The sequence below is a fragment of the Oryctolagus cuniculus genome, chromosome 8 (assembly GCF_051225735.1).
Source record: "Oryctolagus cuniculus isolate XC-2025 breed Fujian yellow rabbit chromosome 8, ASM5122573v1, whole genome shotgun sequence".
Lineage (NCBI taxonomy): Eukaryota > Metazoa > Chordata > Mammalia > Lagomorpha > Leporidae > Oryctolagus > Oryctolagus cuniculus.
Window position 1 is genome coordinate 127,296,640 of NC_142874.1, and position 14,146 is coordinate 127,310,785.

Below are 14,146 nucleotides of genomic sequence, written 5' to 3' on the forward strand. Positions count from 1 at the left end.
GTTTCAGGCTCCTAGCTTCACCCTGCCCTGGCTGTGCCTGGACATTTGGGGAATGAACCAGCAAATGGAAGATCTGCCTTTCTTCTGTTTTCATCTTTCTGCCTTTGAAATAAAAATAAGTAAATAATATGTATAACAAAAATCAATAAAAATTATAGATCCACTTTATATGGAATAAAATAAAACCCACCCTATTACACTTAGAATTACACTTCAAATTTCCTTTATTTTATTTTTTTTATAGATTTATCTTTTTGAAAGTCAGAGTCACAGAGGAGAGGCAGAGTCAGAAAGAGAGATCGTCCATCTACTAGTTCACTCCCCAAAAGGCCACAATGGTCAGGGCTGTGCCAGGCTAAAGCCAAAAGCCAGGAAGTTCTGGTTTTCCTATGTTGGTGCAGGGGCCCGAGGACTTGGACCACCTTCCACTGCTTTCCCAGGCACATTAAAGGGGAGCTGCATCTGAAATGGAGCAGCCGGCTCTTGAACCAGTGCCCAAAGGGGATGCCAGTGTCACAGACAGAAGCTTTACCTGCTACACCACATTGCTGGCCCCTATTTTCTTTTTTAAAGATTTATTTATTTGAAAATCAGAGTTAGAAAAAGGGAGAAAGAGAGAGAGAAATCCTCCATTTGCTGGTTCACTTCACAGCCAGCACTGGGCCAGGCCAAGCCAGGAGCTTCCTCCAGGTCTCTCATGTGTATAACAGGGGCCCAAGTACATGGGCCATCCTCTGCTGCTCGTCACAGGTCACAGGTGTATTAGCAGGGAGCTGGATCAGAAGTGGGGCAGCCAGGACATGAACCGGCACCCATATGGAATGCAAGCATTGTAGGCAACAGCTTTATTTGCTATGCCACAACACTGGCCTCCAGACTTCCTTTTAAATGACTACATGAACTCAAAATAATATAAGGACAGTCAATATTCAGAGCTAAAAGATCAGTGAACTGATATCTGTAGTCACTCTCAGACAACAGTTGCCTGTTGCAGTCACAGAAGTTCTTGGGAATTGATAGTCACACAGAAACAAAGGATTGAGATCCAGGTCTCCATAAGCTAGACTTGGCAAGGGTGAGGAATCTTTTTTCTTTTTCTACCAAGATCCATTTGGATATTTATAATGTTATTCACAGCCATACAGAATTATCCTGTTATAGATTTAATGAATTTTGAGTTCCTCCTATAGTTGCCTTGGCAGGCGCAGACCAAATGATTTTTTGGGCCTTATATGGTCTGTGAACCAGTCAGTCCCCACCCCTGAGCTAGAGAAATAAGTTGAGACTTCCTTCCTTTTTGTAAATCTGGAACCTGAGAAAACTACACTCTTATTGAAGGGATGGATCAGAACAATCTTTACCCATCAGAATGAGAAGCTTCTCGATTTTTTCTGGAACTCTGAATGGAAAATGTCTTCCCTTTAAAAAAATATGTCTTCCCTGGGAATTCATAACTATAGACCTGCCCTCACACAGATTGGAGATCAGTTTCATAATCCTTTGCAGTCCATAAATTCCTAAGCTGAGACTGTAACATAAAATGTAGCAGTGTAGTGCCATACCTAGAATACCAGACAGAAAAAATACTAAACAAATCCAGAATATATCTTCAACTAGGCCACAGTGTATTTATACAGCCCCCCCCCTTTTTTTTTTGACAGGCAGAGTTAGAGAGAGAGAGAGAGACAGAGAGAAAGGTCTTCCTTTTTTCTGTTGGTTCACCCCCCAAACGGCCGCCACAGCCGGTGCGCTGTGGGCAGCGCACTGTACCAATCCGAAGCCAGGAGCCAGGTGCTTCCTCCTGTTCTCCCATGCAGGTGCAGGGCCCAAGCACTTGGGCCATCCTCCACTGCCTTCCCAGGCCACAGCAGAGAGCTAGACTGGAAGAGGAGCAACCAGGAAAGAATCCAGCTTCCCAACCAGGACTAGAACCTGGGGTGCCGGCACCGCCGGCGGAGGATTGGCCAAGTGAGCCGCGGTGCTGGCCATATACAGCCCCTTTAAGGATCGGTTCACAATCTGGAATAACAAGATAGGAAAAAGCAATTAAACATGATCAAGAGTCAGTAGCTATAACAAACTAGAATTAGATCTTCAGGAATTTCAGATAATATAATTATTGGAGATTTTCAGATTTCCAACTTACTACATCTTAAAGGAATGCATTAGGGGCTGATTTTGTGACATAGCAGATTAAGCCAACATCTGCAATGCTACAGCATCCTATATGGGTGCTAGTTTGAGTCTCTCTGCTCCACTTCCAGTCCAGCTCTCTGTTAATGGCCTGGGAAAAGCAGTGAAAGATAACCCAAGTGTTTGATCCCTGCCACCCACATGGGAGACCCAGAAGAAGCTCCTGGCTTCAGCCATTTGGGGAGTGAACTATCAGATGGAAGATATCTCTGTTCCTTTCTCTCTGTAACTCTGCCTTTCAAATAAATACTTAAATCTTAAAAAAAAAAAAAAAAAAAGAATAGCCAGGACTCGAACCAGCACTCCCCTAGGGGATGGCTATGTTTCAAGCGGCAGCTTACACCACCACACCAAGACAGTCCCTGAGCCTACTGTTTTATAACAAGCAGTAATTAAGCCTTCTCTTTATGCTTAAGGGAGATATTGCTTCATTTCTCAGGTTTTTACAGGGCAAATAGAATCCTGAGAAACGGCCCCAATTAAAGAGTGGTTAAAGGGCTGATGCTGTGGCGCACTGGTTTAAAGCTCCAGTCTGCAGCACCGGCATCCCATATGGGTGCCAGTTCGAGTCCCAGCTGCTCCACTTCCAATCCAGCTCTCTGCTGTGGCCTGAGAAAGCAGTAAAAGATGGCCCAAGTCCTTGGGTCCTTGTTCCCATATGGGAGACCCGGAAGAGGCTCCTGGCTTCACATCAGCACAGCTCCAGCTGTTTCAGTCATCTGGGGAGTGAACCATCAGATGGAAAACCTTTCTCTCTGCCTCTGTCTCTCTAATTCTGCCTGTCAAATAAATAAATACATCTTTTTAAAAAATCATAAAGAAAATTAAAGAGTAGTTAGGGCCTTGCATTCATGTGAGATATATTTAAAGAATGGGAAACTAATGAGAGAACATCTCACTACAGGAAGCAAACCATATTCTGAGCTAGATAAACAAAACTAAATCTGGACATTTCTAACTGAGTTATTTGATTCATGAAAAACAGCAGACTAAAAGTCTAGTTCTGCTTCTGCTACTTGGTAGAAAAATGACCTTAAGAAAATATTTGACCTCTTTGTGTCTAAGATACTTATCGTAAAATCTGACTGAAAAACTTTTTGTATTTATCCCACAGAGTAACCATAAAAAATTAACCATTGAAAATTATTTGCCATCTTAAAAATCAGAACTTGTTGATTTATTCACTAATGACACTTTCATAAAGCAAAAGTTATTATTATATATCTGTTGAATCTCAGAAATGAAAGGAAGCAAAATGAATTAACATGTTTGTTTTTAATATTTATTTTTGTTGTTGTTGTTAAAAGAATTCTAGAGAGACAGAGGGAGATACAGAGAGGGGGAGAGAGATACCTTCTATCTGCTGGTACGCTCCCCAAATGGCCACAGCAGCCAGAGCTGGGCCAGTCCAAAGCCAGGAGCTTCTTCCTGTTCTCTGATATGGATGCAGGGACCGAAGTTTGTGGGCCATCTTTTGCTGCTTTCCCAGGCACGTTAGCAGGGAGCTGGATCAGAAGTGGAGCAGCCGAAATCGAACCCATGCCTATATGGGATGCTGACATCACAGGCAGTGGCTTTACTCACTGCACCACAATGCCAGCCCCTCAATATATGTTTTAAAAAGATATTTGTATGGATCAGCACTGTGGCATAGGGGGTAAAGCCACTGCCTGCAGTGCCAGCATCCTATTTGGGCACCGGTTCAAGTCTTGGCTGCTCCACTTCTGATCTAGCTCTCTGCTATGGCCTGGGAAAGCAGTAGAAGATAGCCCAAGTCATTGGGCCCCTGCACCTGTGTGGGAGACCCAGAAAAAGCTCCCAGCTCCTGGCTTTAAATCTGTCCAGCTCCAGCCATTACAGCCATCTAGGGAGTGAACCAGTGGATGGAAGACCTCTCTCTCTCTCTGCATCTGCCTCTCTAGAACTCTGCCTTTCAAATAAATAAATAAATCTTTAAAAGAAAAGTATATTTGTAACCCTTTTTAGGTAGCATGAAAATAACAGGGTGGTTGCTAGGTTAGTACTTCCCATGACAGTGGTAGATAAAATAGATAAAATAAATCTAGCCATTTGGAGTATGCCTAAATATTGAATAGGATATTATTTGCTTCTAATTGTGAAACCTGTGCTAGCAATTGAGTATAATATAAATGTGAACCAGTTTTCCCCCATACATATTGTTTTTACTTTCACTATTCTGTGCTTTAACTGTTTTAACTTTAGTATGGAATACAATAAGATAGTGAATGTTTTTTAACTAGAATACTAGTGTATCTTTACCACAATGCAAAGTAACATGATGCCAAATTGAAAGTTGTGTATTACCAAAATAACCGTATTTTGCAGTCTTTAATTTTTTGTATTCTCAACAGTGTGTAGTATTGACTGAAATGAAACTCCCCTTGCAGAAGAAGATCAATGACTTCTGCCATTCTCACTGCCCTCCAATTAAGGTAATAATTGTTTTGTTTAGTAATAACTTGCAGTTAACCAAAAGACAAATACTTTCACTGTTAGAATTTGTAGCTCTTCAGTAAGTTATATGAGAAGTTCTTTTTAGGGGTTTGTGCTGTGGCACAGTGAGCTAAGCTGCCTTTTTCAATGCCAGCATTCTATATCTGAATCCTGTTCAAGGATCTGCTGCTCCACTCCGATCCAGCTCCCTGCTTATATGCCTGAGATGGCAGCAGAAGGTGGCCCAGGTGAGCTGGTGGTGACGCAGGGGAGCCAGGCCACATTAGTGAAGCCTGAACTCTGTGCAAAGGGAAACGACGCCCAAGTGTAGCTCTCCCTGCAGGGTACTCAGCTTGGACCCTCGGCATGGAAGGAATGCAGAGGCAAAGAGTGAGGAGGCACCTCTCACCCCCATGCCCACCTGGCAGCCCTGGCACATAGCAGTGAGACAGTCAAGGTGAGCATGCACTGAACAGATGAGAGGAACACTGAGCAGAAGTACCTTGGACTGCACAAAGCCAAACCCATTTATGGAGTGAACCAGCAGATGAAAGATCAATCTCTCTTTCTCTCTCTCTCTCTCTCTCTCTCTGCCTTTCAATGAATAGTTTTTAAGTTATCTAATTATATAAAAATAAATTTCTTTCATGACAAATTGAAAATTATAGTAAACTTTTAAATCTTTTCCATTTACAAAATTTTGAGACTTGTCCAAATGATTTAGAAGCTTAATAATTGAAGATGAGCAAAAATTAATTAAATAAAATATAAACCCTATAAATTATTTTATGGATAATAAAAATGTTGAATATGTATTAAAAATCTCTGACATTGTTAACAAGGACTCAGCAGTATGAACAATATTGTTAATATTAAGAGACATTATCTACACAATGAGTATTTTTTTACAATAACACTAAGACTTTATTGTCTTCCTAGTAAAACAAACGATGAAGCTTAAAATTAGATCACTTAACTGTTTTTAATTTTTTATTTAAATTTTTAGTTTTTAACAGATTCAATGATATTTATAGATACAGTTCTTAGAACATAATGATATTGCCTTTATCTTCCACCCACCGTCCTTCATCTCTCTCTTGTTTTTTGTGTTTTTTTAGTTTTTGAGATAACATATTTTAAATGTACATTACAGTAAAAAGGCTTAATACTTTAACAAATAAGAAGTTTAACAAAGAAAAAGCAAAAAGACCCTATGTAGTGGGAATCTGGATAATGGATAAAAACAGTAATTGAATGGAAAAATGATCATTTAACTCATATATAGTACATTTTAAAGCTATCATAGATCATTAAAACCATAGTAGTATAACATTCTTAATGATTGGTTTCACCAAAGTATAAAACAAAGTTTTATAAAACTATTTGCAGCAATACTGATAAACACATTTCTTTTTTCTTTTTTGTTTTTTTGTTTTTTGTTTTTTAAATTTTAGCTCCCACATATAAGGGAGAACATGTGGTATTTGTCTTTCTGGGTCTGGATTATTCCAGTCAATATGATGTCCTCCAGTTGTGTCCATTTTGCTGCAAATGGTAGGATTTCATTCTTTTTTTATGGCTGAATAATACTCCATTGTGTATATATACCATATTTTCTTTATCCATTCATATGATGATGGACACCTTGGTTGATGCAAATATTGGCTTTATGAACAGTGCTGCTATGAATGTAATGTAGTAGGTAAGGTATCTCTCTGATACACTGTGTTCAAATCTTCGGGGTATATACCCAGCAGTGGGATTGCTGGATCATATGGCGAGTCTTATTTCTAGTTTTTAAAGAAATCACCATAGTGTTTTCCATAGTGGCTACACTAACTTACATTCTCATCAGTAGTGTATAAGGGTTCCCCTTTGCCCACATCCTTACCAGCATTTGTTACTCTCTCTGTTTTGGATTTCAGCTGTTCTAACAAGGGTGAGCTGATATCTCATTGTGGTTTGATTTGCATTTCTATGATGGCTAGAGATGTTGAGCATTTTTTCATAGATTTGTTGTATTTCTTCTTTTGAGAACTGTCTATTGCAGCCTTTTGCCCATTTCTCAACTGCATTGGTTGTTTTTTTGTTGAATTTTTTTTAAGTTGCCTAGTATGTTTGGAAAATTAACCCTTTGTCAAGTGGTTTGCAGATTTTTTTCCCATTCTGTTGGAGGTCTCTTCACTCTGTTGATCATTGCCTTTGCTGTGCAAATACTGCTGTTTGATATAGTCACCTTTGTTTAGTTTTGCTTCTGTTGCTTGTGCTTTAGGGGTCTTGTCCAAGAAGTTGTCCCCTACACCAATGTCTTGGAGTATTTCCCCTCTGTATTCTTCCAGCAGCATCATAGTCTCGTGTCTTAAATTTAGGTTTTTGATCCATCTTGAGTTGGTTTTGTATAAGATGAAAGGTATGGATCTAATTTCATTCATATTATACACACACACACACACACACACATCTCCAATTTTGCCAGCACTGTATGTTAAAAAGTATCCTTAAGGAGCCAGTGCTGTGGCTCAGTGGGTTAAAGCCCTGGCCTGAAGAGCAATGAGATTGAAGCAGTAATCAAAAGTCTTCCATGGGGGCCAGTGCTGTGGTGCAGCACGTTAAAGCCCTGGCCTGAAGCGCCGGCATCTCATATGGGCGCCAGTTCGTGTCCTGGCTGCTCTACTTCCAGTCCAACTCTCTGCTATGGCCTGGGATAGCAGTAGAAGATGGCCCAAGTCCTTGGGCCCCTGCACCCACATGGGAGACACAGAAGAAGCTCCTGGCTCCTGGCTTTGTATAAGCGTAGCTCCAGCTGTTGCAGCCATCTGGGGAGTGAATCAGCAGATTGAAGACCTCTCTCTCTGTCTCTACCCCTCTTTGTAACTCTGTCTTTCAAATAAATAAAATAATAAATCTTTAAAAAAAAATCTTTACTCCACTGTGTAGTCTGAGTACTTCTGTCAGAAATCACTTGGCTGCACGTATTTGGATTAATTTCCAAGCTCTCTGTTCTGTTCCATTGATCTATATATCAGCTTTTATGGTAGTACCATGCTGTTTTATTTCCAGTAGATTTGTAGTATACTTTGAAGTCAGGTATTGTGATGGCTCCATCTTTATTTTACTTGTTCAGGATCACTGGCTATTCTGAGTCATTTGTGATTCCACATAAATTTTAGTATTGCCTTTTCTAATTCTGTAAAGGATGTCATTAGTATTTTGAGAGAAATTGCATTGAATCTGTTGATTGCTTTAGGCAAATAGACATTTTTGTTATTGATACCTCCAATCCATGAGCAAGGAATTACCTCTCCATATTTTTGTGTACTTGATGATTTCTTTCACCAATGTTTGATCATTTTCTTTATAGAGACCCTTCACTTCTTTGGTTAAATTTCTTCTTAAATATTTAATTCTTGATTTCTCTTTCTGTGAATTTATCATTAGCATACACAAAAGCTATGTGTATGTGTATGTTTATTTTATAACCTGCAACTTTACTGGATCGGTTTATTAATACTAACAGTTTTTGATAGTCTTATTTCCGTGTACAACATCATATCATCTGCAAACATGAATATTTTGACTTCCTCTTTTCCAATTTTCATGCTCTTTATTTCTTTCTCTATCCTAATTGTTCCTGCTAAAACTACCAGTACTATATAGAACAAGTGGACATCCTTGTTTTGATCCAGATCTCAAGGGAAATGCTTTCAGATTTTCCCGAATCAGTATGCTATTGGCTGTTGGTTTGTGACAAATAACCTTTATAATTTTAAGGAATATTTCTTCAATACCTAATTTGTGGAGGGTTTTTATCATGAAGGGTGTTACATCTTTTCAAATATTTCCTGTGCATATATTGAGATGACCATATTTTTTCCTCATTCTGTTGATCAAAATTATCGATTTGCAAATGTTGACCCACCTTTGCATTACTAGAATAAATCCTACTTGATGGTGATGTATGAGCTTTTTCATGTGGTTTTGAATTCAGTTTGCTAGTATTTTGATAAGAATATTTGCATCTATATTCATTAAGGATACATCTGTAGCTTTCTTTTTGTGTTGTGTCTTTGTTCAGTTTTGCTATCAAAGTAATGCTGGCCTCATAAAAAGATTTTTGCAGTGTTCCCTCATGTTCAAGATTTTGGAATGGTTTTAAGAGTACTGAAGTTACTTCATCTTTGAATGTTTTGTAGAATTCATAGTAAAGGTATCAGGTAGGTCCTGGACTTTTTCTTGATGGAAGACTTTTTTTTTATAAGATATATTTTATTGATTTGAAAGAGTTACAGAGAGAGGTCTTCCATTCACTGGTTCACTCCCCAGATGGTCACAGTGGCCAGAGCTGAGCTGATCTGAAGCCAGGAGCTTCTTCTGTGTCTCCCACGTGGATGCAGGGGTCCAAGGAATTGGGTCATCTTCTACTGCTTTCCCAGCAGAGATCTGGACTGGAAGTGGAGCATCCAGGACATGAACTGGCGCCCATATGGGATGCTGGCGCTTTAGGCCAGGGCTTTAACCCACTGCGCCACAGCTCTGGCCCCATGGGAGATTTTTGATAACTGCTTCAATCTCATTGCTTGTTATGGGTCTGTTTAGGTTATCAATTATATTCTTGATTTAATGTAGATATGTTATATGAATCCAGGAATTTTTCCATTTCTCTGAGGTTTTCCTGATTCTTAGCATATAGTTCTTCATAGTAGTTTCTTATGATCCTTTGTATATCCGTGGTGTTGGTTGTAATCTCTTCTTTTTCATCTCTAACTTTGAGTTTTCTTTTCTTCTTTTTCAGTCTGGCTAGAGCCTTCTCTATTTTGCTTATCTTCAACTTTTTGTATTGATGATCTTTTGTGTTTTTTGTTTTTTGTTTTTTTTTTGGGGGGGTGTTAAATTTCATGTATTTCTGCTCTGATCCTTATTATTTCTTGTTCCTGCTGATTTGGGGTTTAGTCTGTTCTGGATTTTGAAGGTCTTCCAGATTCATTATTAAATCTGTAATTTGAGACATTTCTCTTTTTAATGTAAGCACTTAATACTATAAACTTCCTTCTTAATACTGCTCTTACTGTATTCAACAGGTTTTTTTTATTGTTTTTGTTTGTTTGTTTGATTGATTTGAAAGAGATACAGAGAGAGAAAGAGATCTCCTGTCTGCTGGTTAACTCCCCAAATAGCTGCAACAGACTAAGCTGAGCAAATCCAAAGCCAGGAACCAGGAGCTTCTTTAGAGTCTCCTACATGGGTACAGAAGCCCGAGGGCCATACTCCACTGCTTTCCCAGGTGTGTTAGCAGGGAACTGGGGAAGTGGAGCAGCCAGGTCTCAAAGTGGTGCCCATATGAAATACCAGCACCACAGGCAGAGGTTAACCTTCTACACCACAATGCTGGCCCCCTCCAACAGGTTTTCATATGTTGTTTTCATTTTCATTATTTCAAGAGGGTTTTGATTTCCTTTTTAATTTCTTCAATGACACACAGATCATTCACTAGCATGTTTAATATCCAAGTATTTATTAATGTTCTAGTATTATTATTGTTAATTTAAACTTTTCTTACTTTATGGTCTGAAAGATACATGATATGATTGCAATCTGTTTAAATTTGCTGAGACTTAATTTGTGCCTAATATGTGGTCTATTCCAGAAAATGTTCCATCTGCTGATCAGAAGAATGTGTATTCTGTAGTTATTGGATGAAAAGTCCTGTAAATGTCTGTTAAATCCATTTGCTTGATAGTATGTTTCAGCTCCAGAGTATCTTTATTGATTTTCTGTCAGGATGATCTGTCCATTGATAAGATGAGAGTGATGAATCACACACTGCTATTGTGTTGGAGTCTATCTCTCCATTTAGATCTAATAGTATTTTCTGTATATAGCTGGGTGGTCTTGGGTTGGGTGTAAATAGTTCTGACTGTTATGACTTCTTACTGAGTTGAACCTTTTATCAAAATACAATTGTCCTTTATCTTTTTTTACAGTTTCTCATTTAGATTCCAATTTATCTGATAGCAGGATAGGTATACCTGCTCATTTTGTGTTTCCATTTGTTTGGTATATCTTTTCCCAACCCTTCATTTTCTGTGTGTCTTTTTGTTGTGAAGTGAGTTTCGTGTAGACAGCATATAATGGGTCATGGTTTTTTATCCATATGCCAGCCTAAGTCATTTGGTTGGTGAATTTAATCCATTTATATGCAAAGTTAGTATTGATAGATAAGAACGAAGACCTGACATGTTGTTGACTGGATGGTGATTCTCCCTGCTCTGTTCGTGAATTTGGTGGTATCACGTGTTTTCATGATGTTTATTTCAAATAAATGATGCCCTTTGGAATTTCTCATAAGGCTGGTCTAGTGGTGGTGAATTCTCTCACTTTTTGCTTACCTTGATAATACTTTATTTCTCTTTCACTTTTAAAGGATAGCTTTGCTGGGTAAAATATTCTTGGTTGGAAGTTTTATTCTTTCAAGGCTTTGAATATATCATCCCACTCTTCTGGACTACAGAGTTTCTGCTGAGAAGTCCGATGTTAATCTACTGGCTTTCCTTTATATGTAACTTGATGCCCTTCTCTTACTGTCTTTAGGATTCTCTCCTTGTGTGTAACTTTTGATGAATTGATGACTATACCTTGGAGAGGACGTTTTTTGGTTGCATCTGCTTGGGATTCTTTGAGCTTCTTGTATCTGGGTGTCCATGTCTCTTTCAAGACCTGGGAAATTTGAACTATTATTTCATTGAACAGATTCTCAACATCTTTTACTTTTTCTTCTTTAGGAATAGCTGTAATATGAATATTTGGTTGTATAATGGTATCCCATATTTTGTGTAGATTCTTTCCTTTTTCTTTTTTCTTTTGTCTATTTGAGTTATTTCAAAATTCTTGTCCTTGAGATGAGAAATTCTTTCTTCCACTTGGTCTATTCTGCTGTCAGATTTCTCAATCATATTTTTTACTTCACTGATTGAAGATTTTATCTCCAAAGTTTATATTTGGTTCTTCTTAATGAGCTCTGTCTCCATTGTAATATTTTCATTTGTATTACTCATTGATTTCCTGATTTCTTTTATCTCTCTGTTCTCTTGTATTTCATTGAGCTTCCTTACATTCATTATTTTGAGTTCTGTATCTTTCATTTCATAGATTTCTTTCAGTTCAGGATCTAACTCTGGAGAATCCTTGTGTTCTTTTGGAGGCATCATGCCACCTTGCTTCTTCATGTCTTCCATGTCTCTACATGTGCTCATCTGGTGTACCCATCCCTTCTTCTTTGTAGAATAAGTTTTATTGTAAAAGTTTCTGGTTTAGCTGGAATGCAGGGTATCACGTGGCTTGTTGCTCTGGCTTTGGTTCTAGATGAACCCTGGAGTACAGTCTCTGAATGAATTCTTTTGTCTTAATGTCACAGTGTCTAAAAGTGACACAGTGGTCTAGTCTGCTGCAGTTTGTAGGGATAGAAGTGTGGCTTTGAGATGAATAAGGGTTTCCCTGGGTGTTTCTTTGGTCCACCGTGAGTTCAGTGTCAGTCTCTGTGGTGATGATGATAGCCAGGCCCTTGTTGTTGGTGCTGAGGGAGACAAGAGTGGCTGTCCCCTCGTCCTCCTGACAAGAATGAGTGATGCCAGGGCTTGTGTCACCAATTGCTGTAGCTCTAGGACTGTGTGATATATACGGATGGACCATTCCTCACGTAATGCTAAGAGAACCCAGTGCGTGCTGTGCCTTAAAATACCAGCAGCCCTAGTCTTAGGACTGGCAGATCTGAATTGAATGAAGCCTGTTCCAGTACTACAGAGTGACTACAGGGTGACTACAGGAGATTTTACTCTGGAAGGTTTAAATCCAGAGAGGTGGAATGATGTAGGCTCCCTATTTCTACTGGGTAGATTTCAGTGGCACCAAACAATTTAGAACAGGTTGTTTACAGTCCTGGTGTCGCAGGGTATAGTGGGGTCATTACCCGGATTTCAGAGGCTAGGCACAGATTTTTTTATTGGCCGTTCTTGGTGTTAGCTCCCAAAAGCTAAGGTGAATCCCCCTTGCTCCTGTATGCTGCATTGAATGTAGCTCTGGGGCTAATGCTGAGAAACCCCTGCAGTTGCAGGATGTATGAGATCTGTCCTTTACCCCTGACACTGCTCTGACTATGACTCTGGTAGGAGCAGAGTACTGGCATGCTGTGTCACTTTTTCGCTGTTATGTATGGCATTCTGCTGGAGTTGGGAAAGGGGAGGGAAGTAAGACGGTTTCCTTGCTCTAAGTCTGGCATACCCTAGTCCTCCCTTCCAGCTTGAAGTAAAAGTCAGTGGGTGACTGTGGAATCCCCTCTCAGCTGAAACTTGAGTGGCAGGGTGCCTGGCAGTTTCTTCCTACTTGACATAAGGTGGCGACTCACAGCAGCCTGCGCTGTGCAGCTGGCTGCTGTGGTGTCCCTGTCTTCTCTACTCTTGTGGTTTTTTCACTTCTTCACTGAAAATTTCTGTCACTTTGGAAGGTAGTTCTTCTTTTGTTCTTTTCATATCCCAGAGCAGGTTGAGTTAGTGTGGTTATTCCCTGTTCAGCCATCTTGGATCTCTGGCGTTCTAATGAATATTTTTTTTAAAGAAAGTATTTGCTGGTTCAAGTCCTAGTTATTCTACTCTGGATTCAACTCCCTGCTAATACTCCTGGGAAAGCAGAGGAGGATGTCCCAGTTCCTGGGCCCCTGCCAGCAATGCAGGAGACCTGGATAGAGTTCTAGGCTCATGGTTTCTGCCTAGCCTGGACCAGCACTAGCCACTACAGCCATTTGAGGAATGAACCAGCATATGGAAAATTTCTCTGTCTGTCCCTCTCTCTATATAACTCTGCCTTTCAAAGGAAGGAAAGAAAAGAGGGAAGGAGGGATGGAGGGAAGGAAAATCTTTAAAATAAAACTTTTTGTTTGTTTTTTTGACAGGCAGAGTTAGTGAGAGAGAGAGACAGAGAGAAAGGTCTTCCTTCCGTTGGTTCACCTCCCAAATGGCCGCCACAGCCAGCACGCTGCGCCGATCTGAAGCCAGGAGCCAGGTGCTTCTCCTGGTCTCCCATGTGGGTGCAGGGCCCAAGCACTTGGGCCATCCTCCGCTGCACTCCTGGGCCTCAGCAGAGAGCTAGACTGGAAGAGGAGCAACCGGGACAGAATCCGGCGCCCAGACCGGGACTAGAACCTGGTGTGCCAGCACCGCAGGTGGAGGATTAGCCTAGTGAGCCCCGGCGCCAGCCTAAAATAAAATTTTTTACATGATGAACATGAGGATAACTTCAGTAGGGTTTTTCTCTTTTTTGATATCATATTTAATTGCTAGTTTAAAACTAGTATTTAAGTTTAGTTTATAGACAGATTGCCAAAACTAAGAAAGAAATTAGAATGGAAGAATGATAAACATTGAATTCGTCATCTAACTTTAAACATATAATAGTGGTTTTCAGGAGGTTTCATTTAATGAAGATTCATTGAACACTACTGTGTGCCAGA

General features: G+C 39.7%; 1 protein-coding gene across 3 annotated transcripts in view; it reads left to right on the forward strand.

Moving 5' to 3' along the window:
* Nucleotides 1-14,146, forward strand: part of UBA6 (ubiquitin like modifier activating enzyme 6) — a 94,720-nt gene that overhangs the window by 19,154 nt on the left and 61,420 nt on the right. For 2 of the 3 annotated variants that reach the window (XM_051819765.3, XM_051819766.3), the window contains exon 7: nucleotides 4,566-4,646. In XM_051819765.3, coding sequence (XP_051675725.1) covers nucleotides 4,566-4,646 — 81 coding nt within the window. Of the gene's footprint in view, nucleotides 1-4,565; nucleotides 4,647-6,101; nucleotides 6,202-14,146 lie in introns of all 3 variants that reach the window. The other variant, XM_070048076.1, reaches the window with a different exon arrangement.